Source organism: Rhinoraja longicauda, chromosome 4 (assembly GCF_053455715.1).
Source record: "Rhinoraja longicauda isolate Sanriku21f chromosome 4, sRhiLon1.1, whole genome shotgun sequence".
Classification (NCBI taxonomy): Eukaryota; Metazoa; Chordata; class Chondrichthyes; order Rajiformes; family Arhynchobatidae; genus Rhinoraja; species Rhinoraja longicauda.
Genome location: NC_135956.1, coordinates 79,320,502 through 79,346,980, shown reverse-complemented (window position 1 = coordinate 79,346,980; position 26,479 = coordinate 79,320,502). Strand labels below are relative to the sequence as shown.

Genomic DNA, 26,479 nt, shown 5'->3' with positions numbered 1-26,479 from the left:
ATATATGTGTGTACACATATATATGCAAGTTAATTTAAAGATATCTCTGACACAGGTATTAGAAAGTCTTTCAACTACCATTTACATATTTCAATGGATGTAAATTGCATAATTTGCATAATAATCCTTGCATAGAGCTTTTGCATGTGGTGAGGCTTCTTATTAGATAGAAATATTATTGGCATCTTGTCACCGTACCCAGGAAAGAATAATTTTCCCACAGTCCCGTAACACGTGTTGCCTGCTTGTTGTGATTTTGTGGTTCTGAAAGCTCAACCCCCTTGGCATGTGTGCTGTGAATTTTCAAAAAGCCAATCCTCACTGTTTGAAAAATTTAGACCTTCTTGTTAATTAAAAGAAGTTGATAGATTGTCCAATTTCTTTGCCAGAGATTTCACCTGGAGATGCCACATTTCATCTGGGGAACTCACAATGCTGTTAAAACTCCAGTAGCGTGCTTAATTCTTTTTGGGACCATAAATGGTCAAAAGTGGAAAAACATGATATGCAATGAAAGGTGCTTGCCAGTGTCACAACTAATATTATTTGCGATGTGATTGACTATTGAATTAACTGGATAAGGTCTAACAAATTGAAGAGTGAGCCCAACATTTCTTTAGCAATTCATCAGGAATAAAAGATGTGAAACTAACTTAACTCAGTGATTATCCAAAGGCTGATAACTTTCAGAGGTTAAAAAATCAGTGTATTGTAATTGCCAAATATAAAACTTGATTAAAGAATACATTAAAAAAAAAATCAGAACAGGAGAGCGAGGTAGAGGGGCAAGGTTGAGGAAAAGAAGTCGGCACTTTGGGAACAAGAGGATGATGGAACAAGGAAAATCAGGATTGTGCAAGAATCTTAGAAATGGTGATGGAGGACTTTAAGACTGGAGAGCTTATGGATGAAAATAAAGAGCGATGTTATGGATATGGTTGAATCGGAACAAAATGTTGTCCGTTCTGCCCCATGCAAATCAACAGCAGTATGAATAAGAATGCAGTCAACAGCCATATTTTGAGTATTTCTGCATATATTACGTTTACACTGCCAATTGATGATTGACTATCCTTGTGACATCGTACATGATATAAAAAGCAATAATAACTTACAGAATAAAGTAAATCATCAGGTTGTGGTGGAGCACAACCTAGAAATAAAAATACCATAGATGTTGCAAGTAATCAATAAGGTCAGTTCTGGCAATTTCAATATCTGCAATAGCACAAACCCACATCTAACTTGCATTTTGTATCTAGTCATCTGGTACATTCAATTAATTTTGCATTTGTCATTAATTGGATCTACAAGATAGTTCATATGACAGTTCCTGTGTCCCAGTGGGTAAAGGTTAAGCATTTTGGAATATTGTATATTTCTGCTAGTAGAAGTCCAATAATCCAGCACACTTTGCGGCTGTGGTGATGCTGGACTGCCAGATTCTGTATCAGACTGCCAGATGCCTTTCTCTCAGTACCCCCAACAAGCTTTTAAGTTAAAAGCAAATTGCTGGAGGACCTCAGCGGTTTAGGCAGAATCTGTGGAAGAAAATGGACAGATGATGTTTCTGATCAGGATCCTCCTTCAGACTGAAGAACAATCCCAACCGGAGGCATTTTCTGTCTAATTTATTCACAGATGCTGCCTGGGTTTGTCCAGCAGTTTATATTTTTGCTCAGGATTCCAGAATTTACAGTCTCCTAGAGTACGAGTCCTACAGCGTGAAAACAGGCCCTTCAGCCCAACTTGCCCAGGCCGGCCAACATGTCCCATCGACACTAATCCCACCTGCCTGCATTTGGCACATATCCCTCTAAACATATCCTGTCCATGTACCTGTCTAAATGCTTCTAAACATTGTGATAGTACCTGCCTCAACTACCTCCTCCAGCAGCTAGTTCCATACATCCACCAACCTTTGTGTAAGAAAAATGTAACCCCCCAGGTTCCTAATAAACCTTTTCTCCCTCACTGTAAACCTGTGTTATCTAGTTCTCAGTGCCCTACTCTGGTGCACAAGTCTCTGTGCATTTACACAATCTATTCCTCTCGTGATTTTGTACACCTCTAAGATCACCCTTCGTCCTCCTGCGCTCCATGGAATAAAGTCCGAGCCTGCTCAACCTCTCTCTTCAGCTCAAGCCCTCGAGTCCTGGCACCATCCTTGCAAATCTTTTCCGCACCCTTTCCAGCTTGACAACATCTTTCCTATAACATGGTGAACAATGTTGTAACTACACGTTTTTCTTACTTTATTTTAATGTTACGGCGTATTATAATAAATTATCCAGGAAACGCAGTAAGTGTAAAGGGAGCATAGGAAACAGGGTCCTAGTTAATTTAAGGAGAACACCAGAATGGGGCTGTGGTAGGTTGAAAGTGAATGCAGGATCCCTGTCCCAAGTGAAATGGAAGTGAGCAATGAAGCTGGGGCCCAGGTGTGGGAAAGAGTGTGAGACTTGGGGATTTTTGTTCAACTTTGGGGTCGGGGCTGGGTGTGAAACATGAATAGATAGATTTTGGTAAGAACTGATGTCAAAGGGAACATCAGTGTAGATGTTATGTACTTTGGCGGCAAGAACAGGAAAGCAGAGTATTACCTGAATGGTGGCCAATTAGGAAAAGGGGAGATGCAACGTGACCTGGGTGTCATGGTGATCCAGTCATTGAAAGCAAGCGTGCAGGTGCAGCAGGCAGTGAAGAAAGCGAATGGTATGTTAGCATTCATAGCAAGAGGATTTGAGTATAGGAGCAGGGAGGTTCTGCTGCAGTTGTACAGGGCCTTGGTGAGACCGCACCTGGAGTATTGTGTACAGTTTTGGTCTCCTAATCTGAGGAAAGACATTCTAGCCTTAGAGGGAGTACAGAGAAGGTTCACCAGATTGATCCCTGGGATGGCAGGACTTTCATATGAAGAAAGACTGGATAGACTAGGCTTATACTTGCTGGAATTTAGAAGACTGAGGGGGGATCTTATTGAAACATATAAAATTCTTAAGGGGTTGGAGAGGCTAGATGCGGGAAGATTGTTCCCGATGTTGGGGAAGTCCAGAACCAGGGGTCACAGCTTAAGGATAAGGGGGAAGTCTTTTAGGACCGAGATGAGAAAACATTTCTTCACACAGAGAGTGGTGAGTCTGTGGAATTCTCTGCCACAGAAGGTAGTTGAGGCCAGTTCATTGGCTATATTTAAGAGGGAGTTAGATGTGGCCCTTGTGGCTAAAGGGATCAGGGGATATGGAGAGAAGGCAGGTACAGGTTACTGAGCTGGATGATCAGCCATGATCATATTGAATGGCGGTGCAGGCTCGAAGGGCCGAATGGCCTACTCCTGCACCTATTTTCCATGTTTCTATGATTCTATGATCCACAGTTTTGCTGTCAGTAAGCATGAGAGAATCAAGTTATCCCTGTAATCTGGCACTATCAGGACATTGATTTTATATATAGTCTATTGAATACCACTTTAGTAATAACCCAAGACATTTTTAATTCACTTTTTAGATGCTATACAACAGTATCACCAATTTTTTTCTCCCCACTGAATCTGATGAGTTTAAAGAAAATGCCGAAAACCAAATTCTGGAAATTTAAAGGGAGTGGGGAGAAACAAGACCCTGGTGAGTTTTCAGTGAGAGTGGGAAATTGGACCCCAGTGGATTTAAAAGGAGCACGGGGAACGGGGACCTGGTGAATTTAAAATGAGTGTGGAAAACAAGGTTCTGGTGAGGGCGGGAAACATCACCCAGTGAGCCTCTTGCCAAACCATCAGGATTTCCAATTAGTCAATTAGCAGATTATCAGAGTTTTAGTGCAAATGTGTTTCTTTAAAATAAACCATACAGACTCGAATACATACCAAGTTTAATTTTCTCTTAAGTCAAGGAAGAGGTTAGGGAAATGCAGTTGGTTTCTTTGAACTGTACGTCCACAGACTTGGATAAGAGGAGAAACATTGGTAGAATTCTTGCTTATTTTTGTTCCCCATAAGTTTGTTTTGTTATCATTGACTAAAACAGAAGTTTAAAATTGATCTTGTCTCCCTTCACATTTGAATTGTTATTGCTCATTATGCACGGCATACATTAAAAACATTTGCAGTGGAAGAACCAGAATTCTTCAGGCGCCGATTGAACGACCCCACTAAGAGGGAAATATTGCGGAAATGTTATAATTTATGATACAAAAGTAGTTTCATAAATATTACATTTGATTGATGGCTCCTGTAAAGGTCTTTTGGACATTATCCTCTTAAATTCTGTAATGTTTCCAAAAGGAAAATATACAAAAATCCAACATGTAAAGGGCCTATTTCCTCCCGAGTCAAATACACTTGGTGCAAGATGTATATATTTTAATATAGATGCAAGCATGTATTTTTTTAAAAGCTCTCTAACTTTAAGATTGTCTAAGATTGATACTCTCCGTGATTGGATTTGGACTCCTTTCAGCTGCCTAAGATAACATTTTGTTGCATTCCTTCGAAGTGTCACCCTGTTCTGGCAACATACCAGAGCAAAGATTTCTAATATATCAAAGCGCTGGCAGTATAGTGTTCCATCCAAGTGCTTGTCTGCTGAATTGCAAATGAGTGGAACTCAACCTTCTGTTTACTGGCTAATGATATGGTCGAATTGCAGAGATTCAGTAGAATAATATAAATGAACGATGAACAGTCATTAAATGTATTTGATCTTCAGAGTGCATTCCTGTGTGCAATAGCTTATAAAAAAATTCCACTTCATTTTGATCTTAGGCAGAGTGTGGTGTTCTTATTCTTCAGAATACTGAGATTTCCTGATGCATTTGAGCCTGTGGTAAATTTAAAAAAATGAACATTACAGATGTAGGAAGACAGAACATTGGCAGTATAGAGTCCTACAGCGCAGAAAGAGGCCCTTCGGCCCATTTTGCCCACATCGCCCGACATCTTCCAGCTACACTAATCCCACCTGCCTGCGTTTGGCCCATAGCCCTCCAATCCTGTCCTATGCATGTACCTGTCCAAATGTTTCTTAAACATTGTGATAGTGTCTGCCTCAACTACCTCTTCTGGCAGCTCGTTCCATACACCCACCACCCTTTGTGTTTAAAAGATTCCTTAAATCTTTTCCCCTTCACCTTAAACCTATGTCCTCTGGTCCTCGATTCCCCTTCTTTGAGCAAGAGACTCTGTGCATCTACTCAATCTATTCCTCTCATAATTTTATACACCTTTATAATTTCACTTCTCATCCTTCCGTGCTCCAAGGAATAGAGTCCCAGCCTACTCAACCATTCCCTTTAGCTCAGACCATCATGTCCTGGCAACATCCTCGTAAAACTTCTCTGTACCCTTCCCAGCTTGACAACATCTTTCCTGTAACGTGGTGCCCAGAACTGAACACAATACTCTGCGGCCTCACCAACGTCTTATACAACTGCAACATGACCTCCCAACTTCCATACTCAAAATGGCAACTGAGGTGCTAGTCAGCCTAAATACTGAAATAGGCTTGAGCGAATGAGTGGTCCATTTTTCCTTCTTGTGTTTGTTAAATGTGGTCACCATTGAGATCAACTATTAATAGTATCAAGGCTTTGGATGTGAAGAGTTGCTGCTTGGGCAACTGCTGAATTGAAGCTACATTTAGCGTGAAGTTAGTTTCTCACCACAGGAAGAGAGAAACTAAGGTTTTGAGAGTTCTTAATTTTATATTCTTGGCTCTTTTCCTTACCCAAATAATGAATGCGTTTTCGTTATCGTATTTAAATATCTTGATATTTCTGACTGATATAGGTTTTTCTTCGGTTACACATGACTTGCATTTAGCAGGAAAGCATTTTTAACATATTTGAACATTAACAATGTAACATTTTAATAGGGTGAGGGATTAAATTACCTGTACCACTGACAAAAATTGTTGGCATTCCTTTACATGCTGCCTCTAATTGTTTATGTGCATGTCGACATCAGATTTTTAAAAATTCATCTTCCTCTTGGGGGAGGGTGTGGTAGCTTCCACTGGATACTTTGCCAACACGTTTGCCAAGATTTCATTTGCCTTCCCCACTGGCATCCAAATAAATGTTCTGTTTTATCTACAGTTACAAGTACAAGACCAGCTGGCAACAACCAACTATTGTTTAATTGTTAATTGTCTCAGAGTTCACAAGAACTGCAGGGTACAACAAAGTGATCATTGTTAACAAACTCAAGGTGAGTCCTTCTGTGCCTAAATATGTTTGTTGACTTTTGCTCAACACAGGTACCATTACCCAACTCCCAAATTATTTTATGTCCAGTTGCTTGTGGGTAATACGGAGTTTATTGGAGAAGGCCGGACTCGTCAAGCTGCGAGGCACAATGCTGCTATGAAAGCCATTCAGACACTTCGTGACGAACCCATCCCAGAAAGGACATCTCGGGTAAATATTGATCAATCACCTGAATCTGAATCTGAATAATCTAACTATGATAGTTTGTCTTAAAAGAATTACCAGTTCCTAAAAGGTTTTACAATATCCTCCAACAACATGTATACACTATAGAATAAGCAATTTAAGACTGAAAATATTTGTTGCCATATTTATTGCCATCATTTTACTCAGTATGGACAAGCAAAAGTAGCAATCCTTCTGGTAGGTTAGACAATTAGTGGTGACTTGCTTTTCACAGCTGTGCCCAATTCTGTTAATGTTGGTGATCTGAAGTGGAAAACCTAGCCAATTTTATTTTCCTTCCATTACCCAGGGTATTAAAATACATTGTTGTGCTCCTATTGCTCCTGACTCAAAATCAATTAATTTAACAGAAACCTTGGGACCTTCCGATTTTATAGAGTTGGATTCTACATTAGGCATGTCCTTTTCCATTTTATGCCAACAGTGGAAGCTGCCTCAGGAAGTGTGTTCGGCAGCAGCTCCTCTCAGACCTGTTGGAGCAGCAGTGGGCAGAGTAAGTAGAGCATAGGAGGCAGAGAGAGTTATAGGCGGTAGTTTAAGGGAGGTGATTACACCAGCCAGATAGATGGGTGAAATAGGCAGGTAAAAACGGCATGTAATACAGGATTCTGCTGTGGCTCTCTCCCTCTCAAACAAGTATATCACTGTGGATACTGTGTGTAGGAAGGAACTGTTGATGCTGGTTTAAATCGAAGATAGACACAAAAAGCTGGAGTAACTCAGCGGGTCAGGCAGCATCTCTGGAGAAAAGGAATAGGTGACGTTTTGGGTCTGAAGAAGGGTTGCGACCTGAAACGTCAACTATTCCCTTTCTCCAGTCAATAGTCAATAGTCAATAGTCGTTTATTTGTCACATACACATAAATGTGTAGTGAAATGAAACATTACCCGCAGTTGAAACATTAAGACCAATAAGAATAATCAATAAAAATGCAATAACACATACAATCATACACTAACACCAAACAAAAGAAACATCCATCACAGTGAGTCTCCTCCAGTCCCTTCTCACTGTGATGGAAGGCCAAAATGTATTTTCTCTTCCCTGCCGTCTTCTCCCGAGGTCAGGCTGTTGAACTTGCCACGTCGGGGCGGTCGGGGCTCCCGACATTGGAGCGCCGCGCCAGACGGTGAAAGGTCCACGGCCTATTCCAGGCCGCGCCGGACAGTGAAAGGTCCACGGCGGGCCGACCCAAGCCCCGCGATTCGGGGCGGGCGAACACGCTGCCTCTGCCGCTGCTCCCGATGTCGGCCCCCACCCAGGGGCCTTCGGGCTTCCGACATCCACGCGGCCCGCGCCGGAGCCTCCGGAGACAAGTCGCAGCCGCTCCCGCAGCATCCGAAGGCAGCCAACGCCGCAGGTGGTGAGTCCGGGCCGTGGGCTCTGCGAACCAGAGCCCCAGGTGGTCCCAGGTGCATGGCCGGTGGTAGGCCGCAACGGGAACGGAGACACGACACAGAAACAAAGGTCGCGTCTCCGTTCGGGAGAGAGAATTTTTTACAGTTCCCGTTCCCTCCCATCCCCTCCCCCCCACATAACATACAAACACTACACCATATTAAAACTACAACTCATACAAAAACAACAAAAAACACAAAAGACAGACGGACTGCAGGCAAGCCGCAGCTGCGACGGCAGCGCTGGCTCCAAACTGAGATGCTGTCTGACCCGCTGAGTTACTCCAGCTTTATGTTGCTAACTTTGGATGCTCTTATTGGTGATGGCCCCTCTAGGGCAAATCGTAGCAGCAGCCATGACAGTGGCACCATGGGTGGCTTTGGTGAACAGCAGGGTATTGCTCAGTCTAGGCAGAGCCATAGTGCTAGGGGACTCCATAGTCAGGGGTAGAGGTGGATACGAAGACGGTGATTAAGAGACTTTTAGATAAACATATGGTTATGCAAGGAATGGAGAAAAATGGATCACGTGCAGGCAGAGGAGATTAATTTAACTTGGCATCATGCTCGGTACAGACATTGGGGCCAAAGGGCATGTTCCCATGGTAAGTTCTATGTCTCAATGATATTAAAATACTTTTAATAATTGGGTATCTAAAAGGTGGACAGATTTTGGCTCATATCCTAGACAGAGCACAAATGTCTGCCAAGAGAAAAGGATGTCTTAAACATGTTTCTGGAATCAAGTGCTGATCAGTACCTGTTTCTTGGGATTCACAAAATGTCACTGAACTAAATGTCATTCCAGTCCCAAAGAAACACCATTGATTGTGTTTTTTTCCCCTAATTAAGACTGAGGGACTAATAGGTGAACCAACTTCTCTTGACAAAATAGATATGGTAAACTTTCATGTATAATATTGTAAGACCATAAGACATAGGAGCAGAATTAGGCCATTCGGCCCAGCAAGTCTGTTCCATAATTCGATCATGGCTGATCTATTTTTCTCGCCATTCTCTTGCCTTATCCCCGTAATCTTTGACACCCTTACTAATCAAGAACCTATCAATACCCGCTTTAAAAATACTCAAGGACTTGTGCAAACAGCAAATTTTCTTAGACTATTAAACAATTTCATGTTATTTTATTGGAGTAACTCAGTGGTCAGGCAGCATCTCTGGAGAACATGGATAGGTGATGTTTTGGGTCAGGACCCTTCTTTAGACCCAATTGCTCAGTTGCTGTCTTGATCTCAACGCTAGATTCCCAGACTGTAAAGGCCTTTTGAAATTGGTTCCCTGCATCTAACCAGTTAAGGATGGTCCTGGAGGGGTTGTGATCACCAAGCCAGGCCTGAAGTCTCCTGATCAATGTCTCCTATCAACATTGAGCAAAAACAAACCAATGTTCATTTTCACCGTTGTTGGAAGGACGCGGTTATGTTTAAAATGCACTGCCTGAAAAGATGGCAGAAATAGAATCAATTGTAACCACCAGAAGACTATTGACTTTCTATTTAATAAAGAATATCAGAATAAAAGGACGTACACTTAGAAAGGAGATGAGGAAGAATTTCTTTAGTCAGAGGGTGGTGAATCTGAGGAATTCATTGCCACAGAAGGCTGTGGAGGCCAAGTCAATGGATATTTTTAAGGCAGTGTTTGAGAGATTTTTGATTAGTACGGGTGTCAGGGGTTATGAGAAGAAGGCAGGAGAATGGGGTTGAGAGGGAAAGATAGATCAGCCATGATTAAATGGCGGAGTAGACTTGATGGACCGAATGGCCTAATGCTGCTCCTGTCACATGAATATAATGTTGTATGGCTCAATACGCACCCTGAAGAGAAAGGTGAAGAAACTAGAATAGTTTGTCATGATCATGGACATGAGGGGAGTGAAGGAGAGGGTTTTTTCCCATCTGGACAAGAACACTAATTCTATGGCACATTAAGTAATTTTCATTAAACAACATTTTCACCACTCAGTTGCAGAAAGTGTGTTTCTGCAGGTTGCCTGAGTGATTGATGTCAGATAAATGACAACATTTCCTCTGTATGTAAATAGACTGCATGAAAATGCTTTGGTTAAATGTTAGAGAATCTCTTACAAAATTTAGTTTTCATCATGTAGAGATCCTGTTTATTCAGTCGGATAAATGTTAAGAATATGAGTGTTTTAAATATAAATGTTTACTTAGGGAATCTGCAAAGATTATGCAGATGTTTTTCTCGATTCTAAATTAGTACTGAAGATTAATGGCAAACCTAATGGGGGAAACATGACACAATCTAGACTTGTCAAGCAGACTATTTCTCAACTTTGGAAATGAATTTTCATAATGTTAACTTTTAATTATACTTTACAGGGAGAACTTAGTAGATGGAAGGATTTCCATTTTGCTATCAGGACAGAAAAGAAGTCAGAAATGTACCAGTTGCTCTTCTCAGTTTCCAGGATAGCTACAATTCTAAGGCTTGAAAATTGCCCTTGTTCTCTGTGATAATTATTAACTGGGTGCCAGTATTTCAGACAAACCCGAGAGCTAATGTTTGGCTATCTTTATCTGGAAGAAAGTTTGTTATCGGGTTGGTGCTAGTAGAGCACTTCCCATAAGTGGAACAGCTTAATTTCTGGGCTCCACTTAAATGATTAGAGAAATCTAAATGGATTTTAAACAAAGTCCAGCAAAGTATTGGTTTATTAGTGTCACGTATACTGAGATACAGTGGAAAGCTTTTGTTTGCATGCTTTCCAATTAAATCAGATAATACTACGCATGAATACATTCAAGCCATACACAAGTACAACAGGCAGAACCGAGAGAGAAATACCATAGTGCAGAATATGGTTTTTCAGCATTGTCGCATTACAGTGCAGATAAAAAGACCAATGTTCAAAATGAGGTAGGTTGGAAGATCGGCAATACTCACTAGCTTACAGGAGGGCATTCAGAAGTCTGATGGCAGAGGAGAAGAAGCAGTTCCGGTGTGTGGCGGTACATGGTTTCAAGCAAGCTGATAATTTGTTTTGTACGGTGCATCTGTAGAAGTTGGTAAGAATCATTGGGGACATGCAAAATATTCATGGTCTCCTGAGGAATGTTTTAGCCACAGCTTCAATGTGGTTGGTCCAAGACAGTGTTTGTAATATTTATGCTTAGGGCCTGAAGCATTCAACCATTTCCACTTCAGCACTGTTGATGCTGATTGGGGCATACACTCCATGCTTCCTGAAGTCAATAACTAGCTCTTTCATCTTGCATACAGTGAGCGGAAGGCTGTTGTTTTGACACCACGTTACTAAGTTCTCTATCTCCTCTCGGTACTCTGTCTCATCATTGTTTGTGATCTGGCCCACCACAGTGGTGGCATCTGCAGACTTGTAGATGGAGTTAGAGCAGAATTTGCCTGCACAATCATGAGTATACAGGGAGTAAAGTAAAGGGCTGAGAATGCATCCTTGTCAGGACCGGTAAACCGCCCAAAGGCTCGTCTGTCAGCTGAAGGGTCTCAACCCGAACCGTCACCCATTCCTTCTCTCCAGGGATGCTGCCTGTCCCGCTGAGTTACTCCAGCTTTTTGCGTCTCTTGGCGGAACCAGGAACCCGCCCGAAGGCACGTCGGTCGGCGGAACTGGGAGGGAGCTGGAGACATCGGATGTGAGGAGCGTGGGCGGTTATGGGGGGGTGAACCGGAGTAATGCCTCCAGCCGCTTAAAGGTCAGCTGCAGGAGGCGCCCCCGGGACACAAAGATAGCCGGGCAAGAAGAGGAGAGACGTTGGTTCGTGGGAATTGCTCCAGAACACGGTGGCGCAGCGGTAGAGTTGCTGCCTTACAGCGAATGCAGCGCCGGAAACTCAGGTTCGATCCTGACTACGGGCGCCATCTGTACGGAGTTTGTACGTTCTCCCCGTGACCTGCGTGGGTTTTCTCTGGGGTCTTCGGTTTCCTCCCACACTCCAAAGACGTGCAGGTATGTAGGTTAATTGGCTGGGCAAATGTAAACATTGTCCCTAGGGTGTAGGATAGTGTTAATGTGCGGGGATCGCTGGGCGGCGCGGACCGGGTGGGCCGAAAGGCCTGTTTCCGCGCTGTATCTCTAAATCTAAAAAGAAAACATTGAGTGCGTGGGCCGACCGGACTTTGAACATTAGTATAAGAAAATAACTGCAGATGCTGGTACAAATTGAAGGTATTTATTCACAAAATGCTGGAGTAACTCAGCAGGTTAGGCAGCACCTCGGGAGAGAAGGAATGGGCGACGTTTCGGGTCAAGACCCTTCTTCAGACTGACTTTGAACATTGAATAATGGTGCCAAAAATGGCGGCGCCCGCCTGTGTAATATATGCAAATAGAATTTCACTGTGCAGTTGCATATGTGACAAATAAAGCACTATTGTGGGGCATCAGTGTTGAAAATATTTACGGAGCATATCCTCACTGATTATGGTCTATGGCTCGGAAAGGCGTGGCTCCAATGACAAAGGAGAGTGCTGACTCCTCGGTCCACGAGTTTGAAGATGTGTTTGGATGGGATGTTAAAGGCAGAGCTATAGCCAAAAAGTAGGAGTCTGACGTAGGTATCCTTGTAAACCTGACGCTCCGGGGATAAGGACAGGGAGATGTCGTTTGCTGTGGACTTGCTGTTGCAGCAGGCAAACTGCAGTGGATCGAGGCAGTCTGTGGCTGGAGTTAATGTGCACCATCATCAGTCTCACGAGGCAGATTGATCAGAGAAATATAAGCCCATGGGATCCAATGAGAAGTGTCAAGCTTGATGCAAGATTGTCTCAGCAGCAGAAAGCCAAAGAATAAACTTCTATCAAAGAATATTCTTTGATCGATGTGTATCTGCAGTTAGGTTCCACAGATGAAAAAGAAAGTTGAAGGCAGCAGTCAAAATATCAGGGGGCTGTTTAAATGGGTAAAGGAGTGCTAAATTGAATTCAGGAGAAGGATGCGGGTGATACATTTACATTGAATATACAAGAGAATACACAATATAAAATGGTAGGACTCCAAAAAGTGCAGAGGAATGCCAGGATCCTGAAGTCAGCAGGTGCTTAACAAGACATATTGTCACAGAATCATAGAGAGATATTGCATAAGAACAGGCTGGTTGGCCCATCAGATCTGTGCCAACCACCTACCACCCATTTTACACAGATGCTGCATTAATCCCATTTTTTATTCTCCCCGCATTCTCTTCAACTCCACTCCCCTCCAGATTCTACCACTCACGTTCAGACCAGGGGCAATTTACTGTGGGCAATTAACCTTCCAACTGGCACATCTTTGGGATGTTGGAAGAAACTGTGAGCACCCGGAGGAAACCCAAGGAAGAATTTGCAAACCCCACACAGCCAGTGCCACCGGTTAGGATTGAACCCAGATCTCTGGAGCAGTGAGGCAGCAGCTCGACTAGTGTGCTGTTACTTCATTGCTGTGCAGTCCTATATACTTCATTGGCTGGGGAGGTGGTAGAATCAAAGGCAAAGAGAGCGGTCTGGAAGTATATAAAGCAGTCGTTAGATTAGCATTGGAGGACTGTGTACAGTTTTGATTATTGCAGTTGGAGGGAAGATGCGATAGTGGAGAGGCCACAGAGAAAAATCAAAAGGATGATACAGAATCTGGACGGTTTTAGTTATATGTAGAGATTGATGGGGCTGAGATTTTTGTTGTTGTGTGGCTGAAGGTGATTTAAAAGAGGTGTACACAATTACATGAGGTCAGCAAATGCCAAGTTGCCTTGATGAGAGGTTAATTGGGGGCAATGACTTGGGTTATTTCCTTGGAAGAATTCTCAGAGAGTTGAATTAAAATAATATATAAGTCAGAGGTTAGGGGTCTGGAATTAAGGTTAAAAGAGTGGTGGGTGCGGAACCCTACATCACATTTAAGAAGCATCTGGATTATCATTTAAAGTGCTGTAGCCTGTCTATAAAATGAGAGATAGGGGTGGGATTTGCTGACCAGGACGCTTAAAAGACCGCTTTCACTGCTGTAAGTCGACGAAACTCCACAAATAATTAATTCCTCACCATAAACCTCATCACACAATGTTCGAGGAGCAGTGGGAAAAATCAGCAAGACAATCAGTCAGTCGTGTCTTTTCTTTAAAAATCATATAATTCTCCATAAAAACAAAATGCTACATAAGAAAATATGTGCGGCAAACTGATATTTCATTCAAAAGTAGGCAGAAAGCTACATTCTCTTTCAGGGGTAAGCATTTAGAAATATTTACCTGTACCTGATATTTGCCTCATCCTTCTCCCACCCGCCCCCACATTTAAAACCCCACTGATTAATTCTTCCTTTACTACAATATTACTGAAATGGTTAGAAATTTGAGTATGATATTTACCAAGTTAAATTCAGCTGAAGAACAAAATATGCCATCAAACATTGTCTCGTTTGATATAATTAAATAATTGATATTTGAGATCGCTGGACTTAATATGCAACTGTAATATGTTATGTATTACCTGTGAATATCTCATTTGTTTTCACTTAATTGTTCTGCCAATTGGTAATGCTGTGCATTCTGAGATGTATTAATATTTTTATAATAGCATTATTGTAATCCTATTATGGGCTTTAATATTGCCTTTCTAAAAGATGTTATTATTCTAACAGCTGCATATCCATTTTTGTGCACTTTGCTCAATCAATGATGAGATGGTTATCGTTCTTTTGAAAGAAGTTTCAACATTCTTTGCAACTAATATGCAGCCAAAGGGGACATTAAATGAATGCTGTGATGTGTAAATTAGGTGACTGATAAATCTTTGGCAGGATTTGCAAAATTGTTTGTTCATCAGTAGTAAATGTTCAAAGTCATGTAGCTTTCTGCCAAGGGAAGAGGTAAAAAGTTGTTTAAATAACCCTGTTTAAATAACATCATTATTGTAACATCCTTACTTTGCTTATTACATTGATCATGCAGGGATCTTCCAGAAACTTTGTGCAAGTATTTTCCTGTCACCACCATCCAGCGGAAGTTTAAAAAATGGGCAACTGTATGTTTTTTTCCACATTTTGCCTATCTTTGAATGCCAGCATCATGGAAACCACTCAGCTCGGGGGAAATCAGCAGTATAATTGACGTGCCATCATATACTCTTGTGTGTCTTGTTTTTAAATCTCCAGCGCTTTGCTCAAGATGCATGTTTCTGAATTTAGCTCCCTTACTGCCAGAAATTACTGCAGAACTTTCTGCCTGCTGTTCTGCTTGCGGCCGTTCACATCAACATTTTCCATTTCAGCTCTCAAGAGGAAAATTAGACAACTAATTACTGATCCAATCAGCACAGAAAGAAATAATGCCCAAGGCCTCCGTAACCTGGTTTTGCGTAGTATTCTTTGAAGTGGTGTTTTCTTTCATTCAATTTTCCCCTCACTTTTTGAAGCACTGGCTACATTGCTGTGTGCAAATGGCAATTCAATATCAATCAATAGTCATTTATTTGTCACATACACATAAATGTGTAGTGAAATGAAAAATGACCCGCAGTTCAACAATAAGACCAATAAGAATAATCAATAAAAATGCAATAACACATACAATCATAACCAACACCAAACAAAATAAACGAAAGAAACATCCATCACAGTGAGTCTCCTCCAGTCCCCTCCTCACTGTGATGGAAGGCCAGAATGTCTTTTTCTCTTCCCCTGCCGTCTTCTCCTGCGGTCAGGCTGTTGGAGTTGCCACATCGGGGCGGTCGGGGCTCCCGACATTGAAGCGCCGCGCCGGACGGTGAAAGGTCCGAATTCTTTGTATAAATGGCAATTCTTTGTATAATAGAACAGCGAATGACTGGCTATTTAATTATATGGCAAGATAGGGAGAGTGGCCTTTAGTCAAAACATACCTTCCACTTACCTGACCTGAAAAAAACCCCTATGTAATAAATATGACCTGTCAGAGACAAAGATTATCAATCCACAGGCCTGTGGAATTTTAATTTGATTAATAACCTAGATTTTTTTTTAAAGTCAATAATAATCACCAGCTTGACTTAAAAACCCATCCAGTTCACTAATAACTTGTCGGGGGGAAGATCTACCTTCTTTACCATGTCCAACCTATGTACAACTCCACCAACAACAGTGTGCTTGTCTCTTAAGGCCATACAACTGCAATAGCCGGGGTGGTAAGGGATGGGCAATAATCCTGACCTTGGCAGCGATGCTAAGATCCTGCAAAATGAATGAATAGAAGTAAAATTTCACTTTTTTCCAGCTGGTCACTGGCATGGAGCATTAACAATACTAATTGAAAGTGCTTGGAACTTCCTGGTCACCTAAATCTATTGTTGTATGATTCCAGCTTCTGTTTGATTGGACTGAGAATTTGAAAAGTAACAAGGCTGAGAAAAATGTTCTACCATAAATGTTCCTGTGTTATAAATAGCCAAGTTAGCAGCTACTGGAGTGCTTTAGACAGATTGCACCAAATAGAATTAGGTCCGCCTACTTTGCAACTGCTATGTGCGTAATTAAGCTCAGCTACATAATATTGACAACAGGTGTTGGAAAAAAAAACTTGCAGATGCTGGTTTAAATCAAAGGTAGACACAAAATGCTAGAGTAACAGTGGGTCAGGCAGCACCTCAGGAGAGAATGAATGGGTGACGTTTCGGGTCGAGACCCTTCTTCAGACTCATTGACAACATTTTGACAAGTTGTTTAATTAAAATTTTATGCTGAGTTTCTTGAGATATGTCCAGTTGGACTGAAAAGGTGAGTAAATAATTTGCACTTGGACTAATTCCATTTTATGGTTGTGCAACTGCTAACTAATCTTAGTGCAAGAATTTTATTCTTATTTGAGATCATGGCTTGAGTCTTAGTACTCCAAGAGTAGGAGAATATCACTTGATTATTATTTTTTATCATTTTTTGATCCATATTTTGTTAAATCCTAAATGAAAAGTAAATGGAGCAGTGAATAAGGCAAACCAGCCAGCACAACACTTTATTTAGCAATTAGCCAGGCAGCCAGTGAAAGATATTCTGAGAGCGAGCATCTTTGAAACAAAAAGGCACAATTTCAGATGGACTGCAGAATTGTACAATTAATAAAAATGGGAAATAGTGAATAAATTGACAGGATTGTAAGTGTGAGACTGGGAGGCTGCAGAATTTGATGCGTCTCTGCTTTTAGTAGTTACTAGACCAAGTGCCCATTCCTCGTAGAGGGGGGCGCACAGGGAAGGGGAGAAGGTGCCACTTACCTCAGACCCGTGGCGGCAACGCTGCAGCCAGAGCGAGCCATGGACCCAAAGGCGCTCCTGTATTGGTCTAGCACCCTCATAACAAGAGGAGTTGAGTATAGGAGCAAAGAGGTGCTTCTGCAGTTGTACAGGGCCCTAGTGAGACCGCACCTGGAGTACTGTGTGCAGTTTTGGTCTCCAAATTTGAGGAAGAATATTCTTGCTATTGAGGGCGTGCAGCGTAGGTTTACGAGGTTAATTCCCAGAATGGCGGGACTGTCATATGTTGAAAGACTGGAGCGACTAGGCTCGTATACACTGGAATTTAGAAGGATGAGAGGGGATCTTATCAAAACGTATAAGATTATTAAGGGGTTGGACACGTTAGAGGCAGGAAACATGTTCCCAATGTTGGGGGAGTCCAGAACAAGGGGCCACAGTTTATGAATAAGGGGTAGGTCATTTAGAACTGAGATGAGGAAAAACGTTTTCAGCCAGAGAGTTGTGAATCTGTGGAATTCTCTGCCTCAGAAGGCAGTGGAGGCCAATTCTCTGAATGCATTCAAGAGAGAGCTAGATAGAGCTCTTAAGGATAGCGGAGTCAGGGGTTATGGGGAGAAGGCAGGAACGGGGTACTGATTGAGAATGATCAGCCATGATCACATTGAATGGCGGTGCTGGCTCGAAGGGCCGAATGGCCTACTCCTGCACCTATTGTCTATTGTCTATGGTCTATTGTCTATAAGGGTCAATAAATTGGTTTGTGAATTGTTAAGAGACTTTACTCTTTAGAAGAATAAGATATGTTTTTAAAAACATACAAGACACTGAGGTGGCTTAGAAACATAGAAACATAGAAAATAGGTGCAGGAGTAGGCCATTCGGCCCTTCGAGCCTGCACCGCCATTCAATATGATCATGGCTGATCATCCAACTCAGTATCCCGTACCTGCCTTCTCTCCATACCCCTTGATCCCTTTAGCCACAAGGGCCACATCTAACTCCCTCTTAAATATAGCCAATTAACTGGCCTCAACTACCTTCTGTGGCAGAGAATTCCACAGATTCACCACTCTCATCTCGGTCCGAAAAGACTTCCCCCTTATTCTTAAACTGTGACCCCTTGTTCTGGACTTCCCCAACATCGGGAACAATCTTCCTGCATCTAGCCTGTCCAACCCCTTAAGATGGTAGACATGGTAGACACTGTAAGGGTCCTGGAGAAACAAGGAACTACAGATGCTTTTTTTTTCTTCCAAAGGATACAAAGTGCTGTTTAGAGGAAAATGTAGAGTAAGGGGACATAATTTCAAGCCTTTAAAACTGATGAGTGGAGAAATTTATTTTCTGAGAATCATCAGCCTTTAGAATATTTTATTTAAAAGAGCTGCAGATGCTGAATCATTAAATGTATTCAATGCTGAGGCAGATTTTCAGGGAATGGAGAGACACGGGAGTTAAGCAGGAATTAGAAATGACGCACACAATTACATCAGTCACGATTTTGTTGAATGGCAGAAGAGACTGGAGGGACAGAATGACCTACATCTCTTGTATATTACGTTGCTTTTTGTTTTGTTTTGACTCTTCCAGTTTTGGAAAACATGGCAACCATAAAACCTGTTTGTATCAGGAAATGTGGGTGGAATGTTGAGCAGCCTTACAGGCAAACACCCTGTTTAACAAAATGTTGAATCCAAAATGATGTCACCACAATCAATGCAGCACACACTCATTTCCACATCAGATCAGATTAGATCATCAAATCCAACTGATTTGTGGATCGATGATAAAAGTCCAGCTTAATTGTTATATCTGTCATGTTCTCAGGAATTTTTCTATACCTTGATAACTTGGATATTTGGATCGAATGCATGGTCGTTTACGAAAGCTGGATTCTAAAAGGATGTCAGTGGAGGGCAGTGTTATGAAGCTTTGGTTTTCACAACAAATCATTTGCACCGACCAAATTTTGCACTCCCTATCATTTTTTTAAATAACTTTCCACAGTGCATGCAAAACCATTAATTTTTTTTTGTTGTATTTCAGACTGATGAAATTTCTAATGAAGGAGAAGAGGATACAGATATAAACAAATCCGAAATCAGCTTGGTATTTGAGATTGCTTTGAAACGTAACCTGCCTGTCAATTTTGAGGTGGGTGTTTATATCTAAATATAAAATAATATTCTTCCCCATTCTAGGCACACCATCACTTGAAAAATGTGCAATAATCTTTTTTTGAGAGACCGAGTGGTGAGTTCCAATGAAAGTTATTCATTATGATAAGGCAGATCATACAGAGTTAAGGACCTGTACCATTGAGCCACATCTACTTTCTGCATTAATAACACTTTGCATCTTACATTGACCAACATTGAGAACAAAATCCCCAGCCTTTCATTAGATAAATATTTGTTTGGTCATCAATCCACCTGCTAATTTATATGGGCGATGGGACTAAGGTATTCACATTTTTTAATGTCTTGAGTCTTGGGATTCCTGTTCATTGAGCATCATGATATCTGATAGTAGTCCACATCTAACACATTAAATATGTAAGAGGCACAGCGAGCATTTAATTCGAAGCAAAAGGAGAGAATGCTTGAAACATTGAAGAAGCCAGTTAGAATTTGTGCAAAAATAAAGTTTCAATTCAGTGGCATTCCATCTGAACATTTCACCACGTACATTGCTATACTGGATGAGCATTTCTGCTTTTGTTTTACCATGTAGGATGTTATTGTTTTTGATATGTGAGCTGAAATTATGGGAGTTGGAAAGGAAAATTATTTTTACTGGGGAAAAAAGCCAAACTTCACGTTTCCAATACTATTGTGGATGTTCCATTGGAATCATTTTTGACCCAGGAATAGATACTTTTTCCTATCTACGAGAGGAAGAAGTCTGCCAGAGACACCAAGAAGACACAATTGGAAGCAGCACACAAATTTAGAATGAAAATCTTTCTCACTTCAGATTTTAATGCAGGAAGTTGATAGATAGGATAAACAGGGCAGTAATGGAGAGAACATCAGGATGTGTTTTCAAACCTCTTGCTGATTATAGCATGTCACATCTCAATAGACAATAGACAATAGGTGCAGGAGTGGGCCATTCAGCCCTTCGAGCCAGCACCGCCATTCAATGCGATCATGGCTGATCACTCTCAATCAGTACCCCGTTCCTGCCTTCTCCCCATACCCCCTCACTCCGCTATCCTTAAGAGCTCTATCCAGCTCTCTCTTGAAAGCATCCAACGAACTGGCCTCCACTGCCTTCTGAGGAGGAGAATTCCACACCTTCACCACTCTCTGACTGAAAAAGTTCTTCCTCATCTCCGTTTTAAATGGCCTACCCCTTATTCTTAAACTGTGGCCCCTTGTTCTGGACTCCCCCAACATTGGGAACATGTTTCCTGCCTCTAATGTGTCCAATCCCCTAATTATCTTATATGTTTCAATAAGATCCCCCCTCATCCTTCTAAATTCCAGTGTATACAAGCCCAATCGCTCCAGCCTTTCAACATACGACAGTCCCGCCATTCCGGGAATTAACCTAGTGAACCTACGCTGCACGCCCTCCATAGCAAGAATATCCTTCCTCAAATTTGGAGACCAAAACTGCACACAGTACTCCAGGTGCGGTCTCACCAGGGCCCGGTACAACTGTAGAAGGACCTCTTTGCTCCTATACTCAACTCCTCTTGTTACGAAGGCCAACATTCCATTGGCTTTCTTCACTGCCTGCTGTACCTGCATGCTTCCTTTCATTGACTGATGCACTAGGACACCCAGATCTCGTTGAACTCCCCCTCCTCCTAACTTGACACCATTCAGATAATAATCTGCCTTTCTATTCTTACTTCCAAAGTGAATAACCTCACACTTATCTACATTAAACTGCATCTGCCATGTATCCGCCCACTCACACAACCTGTCCAAGTCACCCTGCAGCCTTATTGCATCTTCCTCACAATTCACACTACCCCCCAGCTTAGTATCATCTGCAAATTTGCTAATGGTACTTTTAATCCCTTCGTCTAAGTCATTAATGTATATCGTAAATAGCTGGGGTCCCAGCACCGAACCTTGCGGTACCCCACTGGTCACTGCCTCCCATTCCGAAAGGGACCCATTTATCCCCACTCTTTGCTTTCTGTCTGTCAACCAATTTTCTATCCATGTCAGTACCCTACCCCCAATACCATGTGCCCTAATTTTGCCCACTAATCTCCTATGTGGGACCTTGTCGAAGGCTTTCTGAAAGTCGAGGTACACCACATCCACTGACTCTCCCCTGTCAATTTTCCTAGTTACATCCTCAAAAAATTCCAGTAGATTTGTCAAGCATGATTTCCCCTTCGTAAATCCATGCTGACTCGGAATGATCCCGTTACTGCTATCCAAATGCTCAGCAATTTCGTCTTTTATAATTGACTCCAGCATCTTCCCCACCACTGATGTCTCGCATCAGTTTACCTTGCATAGTCATAGTGTCATACACCGTGGAAACAGGTCTTTCGGCCCAACTTCGCCACGCCGACCAAATGCCCCATCTACATGTCCAGAGCAAGTCCAGAACAAGGGGTCACAGTTTAATCATAAGGGGGAAGTCTTTTAAGACTGAGATGAGAAAGTTTTTTTTCACACAGAAAGTGGTGAATCTGTGGAATTCTCTGCCACAGAAGGTAGTTGAGGCCAGTTCATTGGCTATATTTAAGAGGGAGTTAGATGTGGCCCTTGTGGCTAAAGGGATCAGGGGGTATGGAGAGAAGGCAGGTACAGGATACTGAGTTGGATGATCAGCCATGATCATATTGAATGGCGGTGCAGGCTCGAAGGGCCGAATGGCCTACTCCTGCACCTATTTTCTATGTTCCATGTTTCTATGTTTCTACACTAGTCCCACCTGCCTGCATTGGTCCATATCCCTCTAAACATATCCATGCACCTGTCAGTAAGTGCTTCTCGAATGTTGCATGTGCACTGTCTCTTTCTTTCTTTGCACTCCTCGCATCAATAGACAATAGGTGCAGGAGGAGGGCATTCGGCCCTTCGAGCCAGCACTGCCATTCAATGTGATCATGGCTGATAATCAGCTCGTATTCCCCACACCACTATTGAATCACGTGCTTATCCTGAGAGTGGGAAGCTGCTTACACAGAGTCGCCTTCGGCAAGTTCGCCTCGAACATGTGACAGCTATTATTACTTTCCTTCATGGATCTTTGCCCTTGAAGGAAACGAGAGCACAGAACTTGGAGAAATAGAGGAAGTACTTGAATGATGTGATAGTTGGTGTTGAGAGGAGGCAGCACTGAAGATCAACAGAGCCTCAAAATGCCCATCTAATTGAGATGGGCTTCAAATCTTCATGGTGATGGAACTAAATGTCAGGCAGCTGCATAGCAGAAAATACATATTAACAAAGTTAATATCAAGAGCAAATGAAATAGGATCATGCACACAAATGAGATAGTCAAATACACTGAATGTGACTGGTATAAAAGCAGAAAATACTGGGAATACTCAGCAGGTCTCATCCACAGGAAGAGGAACCAAATTAATGTTGATAAAGAGTCTTCAACCTGAAATATTAACCCGGTTTCTCCTCCCACAGATGTTGCCTGACCTGCTGTGTATCTCCAACATTTTCTATTTTATTTGCCTTTTCCACATCTGCAGTTATTTTGATAGTCATGTCTTTCATCTCATACAGGGCCATCGTGCATTGTTTAGCGTCACTGATGGCTACAGTTCATGAGCTCAAGTCATCACAGAAACTTAACACAGATTATGCTCTAGCTCAGAACTTGGTGAGGCCACCTTTGGAGTATTGTGTTCAGATTTGGTCACTCTACTGGACCAAAGCTGGAAAGAGTGCAGAGAAAATTTATGAGGATGTTCCCAGGCCTTGAGGACCTGAGCTACAGAGAAAGGTTGGGCTCGCTTGGACCTTATTCCTTGGAAGCGCAGGAGGCTGAGGGGTGATCTTGTAGAGGTGCATAAGATCATGAGGGGAATAGGTAGGGTGAATGCACAGTCTTTTACCCAGAGTAATGGATTTCAGTACCAGAGGCCACAGGTTTACGGTGGGAGGGAAGTGATTTAATAAGAACCTGAGGGGCAACTTTTGAGGGTGGCGGGTATATGAAATGACAGTCAGAGGAGGTAGTTGAGGCAGGAACTATAACAACATTCATAAGATATTTGGACAGGTAAATGGATAGGAATGGTTTAGATGCATATGGGGCAAATATGGGCAGGTGGGACTAGCGTAGATTAGGCATCTTGGTTGGCATGGATGAGTTGGGCCGAAGGGCCCATTTCCATGCTGTCTGACTCTATCACACCATGTGTCACGTTAGATAGAGTTGTGCTTTCATTTATTAACTTGCACTTCACATGTGAGCAAGAGCAGATGATGGCCTCAGTGGAGAGTCCAGGTCAAAGGACAAAGGACTCTTCAGATTCTGCTCAGCTGGCAGCATGTGCTGTCCCTCATGATCTGTCAACAGAGCAAAGACATCTGGAGCAGCAGCAGAGAACATATGGCTCGCCCAAAACCGATCCACATGTACTGTGCATGATTGCAGAGAGATTAGAGGATTCCATCTCAAGTACTGGTAGCACATTATCGTCAGGCATGACGGATTCTGTCACCACCTCATGGAACACCCTGAGCTGCCGAAGATGCTGGTACTCAAACACATTGAAGCAGGTTATTCTCTGATTTTGATTCTGGGTGCAGATGAGGTCTTGTGCGAGCCACATCTCTCTCCTGCGGCTTGTGATCTGCTAATTATCTTGACCCCTATTTGATATAAAATTTAGAGCAACCATAATGATCCAAGTGCCAGTTACTCCTCCAAGATATCGATGCAGCACATCCAGTAAGGTAACAGATAGGTACCCAGTATGAACATCTATCTTAAGTGGCTCCCACCTCCTCTCCACTCTTGCTAGTGAGTTCCAGGACATCAGCAGACCTGAAAATGAAATTCTATGTCTATTTGAATGATTGGCACAGACTAAATGGTAAACTTTCATGCAGCCTAACATGCTGCCATGAAAACTAAAAGTTATTGCATTAGAATCTGCATCTTTTTTTATCAACCCTCTCTTCTCTATCTCCCCTATTTTCACTGCTTTTCACTGTACCTCGGTACACGAGACAATAAACTAAATTCAACTCATATCTTCCTGGTTGTTAAAACTCAGCCCAATATTTATAAAAATATTAGTGCTTTTGTATTTACCTCATATAATAACACTAGAATGATACTAGTAACCAATCATATGCTGTTTGCAGGACATATGAAGAGCAGGTAATTAGAAATTAAAAACAAAACATACAAGGAACTGAGCTACAAAGGATGTTTGATTCAGATAGATGCAAGGAGTGGGTATTTTGGGAAATCAAGCCAGGGTAGGACTTTTACAGTGAACATTTGGGCTCTGGAGAATGTAGAACAGAGGAACCAAGCAGTACAAGTATACATTTTCCTGGAAGGGGCGCGCAGGTAGTCAGGGTGGCGAAGAAGGCCTTTGCACACTGGCCTTCAATCAGGCCATTGTGTAAACCAATTGAGATGTTATGTTGCAGTTGTACAAGATGTGAGGCCGCATTTAAGTATCGTTCACTTTTGGTCACCCTGCTGAAGTAAATATGTCATTAAGCTAGAAAGAGTGCCAAAAAGAGATTTACGAGGATAATGCCAGGAGCTGAGGGACTTAGCTACAGTTAGAGGTTGGACAGGCTACCCGATCCTACCACCATAAAGCTCTTGGTCCACAACCCTGCATATCACAGTTCTCCAAAAACATCTAAATGTGGTGAGGGTTTCTGCCTCTGCCACCCTTTAAGAAATGTTCCAGCCCTTAACCACCTTGCATAAAATTTTTTTTCTCTATCTCCCCTCTAATCTTTCTGCCAACTACTTTAAACCTATAAATCTTTTGATTGCTTTGCTAAGAGAAACTGGTCCACTGACAGGTGAAGCGAATAACATTGGTTATCTTGTTACAATGACACCTGTCAAGGGGTGGGATATATTAGGCAGCAAGTGAACAGTCAGTTCTTGACGTTGATGTGTTGGATGCAGGAGAAATGGGCAGGAATAAAGACCTGAGCGACTTTGATAAGGGCCAAATTGTTATGGCCAGACGACTGGGTCAGAGCATCTCTGAAACGGCAAGGCTTGTGGGGTGCTCCCGGTCAGCAGTGGTAAATACCTACCGACAGTGGTCCGAGGAGGGACAAACCACAAACCAGCGACAGGATGTTGGCCGTCCAAAGCCCATCGATGTGCGAGGGCAACGAAGGCTATCCCATCTGGTCTGAACCGACGTGGGAAGACGACAAGCCGGTGGAGGGAGTGTGATGCTCTGCGCAATGTTTTGCTGGGAAACCCTGGGTCGGGCCATTCATGTGGACGTCAATTTGACACGTATCACCTACCTAAACATCGGCGCAGACCAGGTACACTTCTTCATGGCAATGGTGTTCACTGATGGCAGTGGCCTCTTTCAGCAGGATAATGCCACACTGCACACATTGTTCGGGAATGGTTTGAGGAACATGATGAAATGTTCATGGTGTTGCCCTGGCCTCCAAATTCTCCAGATCTCAATCCAATTGAGCATCTGTGGGATGTGCTGGATTGACAAGTCCGATCCACGATGGCTCTACCTCGCAACTTACAGGACTTGAAGGATCTGCTGCTAATGTTTTGGTGCCAGATACCACAGGACACCTTCAGGGGTCTTGTAGAGTCCATGCCTCGGCTGGTCGACGCTGTTTTGGCGGCACATGGATGGCCAACAGCATATTAGGCAGGTGGTCATAATGTTTTGGTTGATTGGTGTATGATCTTCATAATATTATACCTCTAAATGAAGTCTCCCATCATAGAAACATAGAAAATAGGTGCAGGAGGTGGCCATTAGGCCCTTCGAGCCAGCACCGCCTGTGATTGTGATTATGATTCATTGTGATCATGGCTGATCATCCACAATCAGTAACCTGTGCCTGCCTTCTCCCCATATCTCTTGATTCCACTTGCCCCTAGAACTCTATCCAACTCTCTTTTAAATTCATCCAGTGAATTGGCACTCCACTCGCCACTGCCTGCCGTTCTGAAAAAGACCCGTTTATTCCTAGTCTTTGCTTCCTGTCTGCCAACCAATTCTCTATCCATGTCAATACCCTACCCCCAATACCATGTGCTCTAATTTTGCTCACCAATCTCCCATGTGGGACCTTATCAAAGGCTTTCTGAAAGTCTAGATACACTACATCCACTGGCTCTCCTTCATACATTTTACTTGTCACATCCTCATCTTCTCTGTTCCAAAGAAAACAAGCGTTAATTTATCCAACATTTCCTCATATCAATAATTTTATAA

General features: G+C 42.4%; 1 protein-coding gene across 7 annotated transcripts in view; it reads left to right on the top strand.

The window, feature by feature from the left end:
• stau2 (staufen double-stranded RNA binding protein 2) overlaps nt 1–26,479 on the top strand; it is a 268,314-nt gene that overhangs the window by 95,321 nt on the left and 146,514 nt on the right. For all 7 annotated transcript variants that reach the window (XM_078398161.1, XM_078398164.1, XM_078398158.1 and 4 more), the window contains exons 6-7: nt 6,252–6,411; nt 19,120–19,227. In XM_078398161.1, the coding sequence (XP_078254287.1) occupies nt 6,252–6,411; nt 19,120–19,227 (268 nt within the window). The remainder of the gene's footprint in view (nt 1–6,251; nt 6,412–19,119; nt 19,228–26,479) is intronic.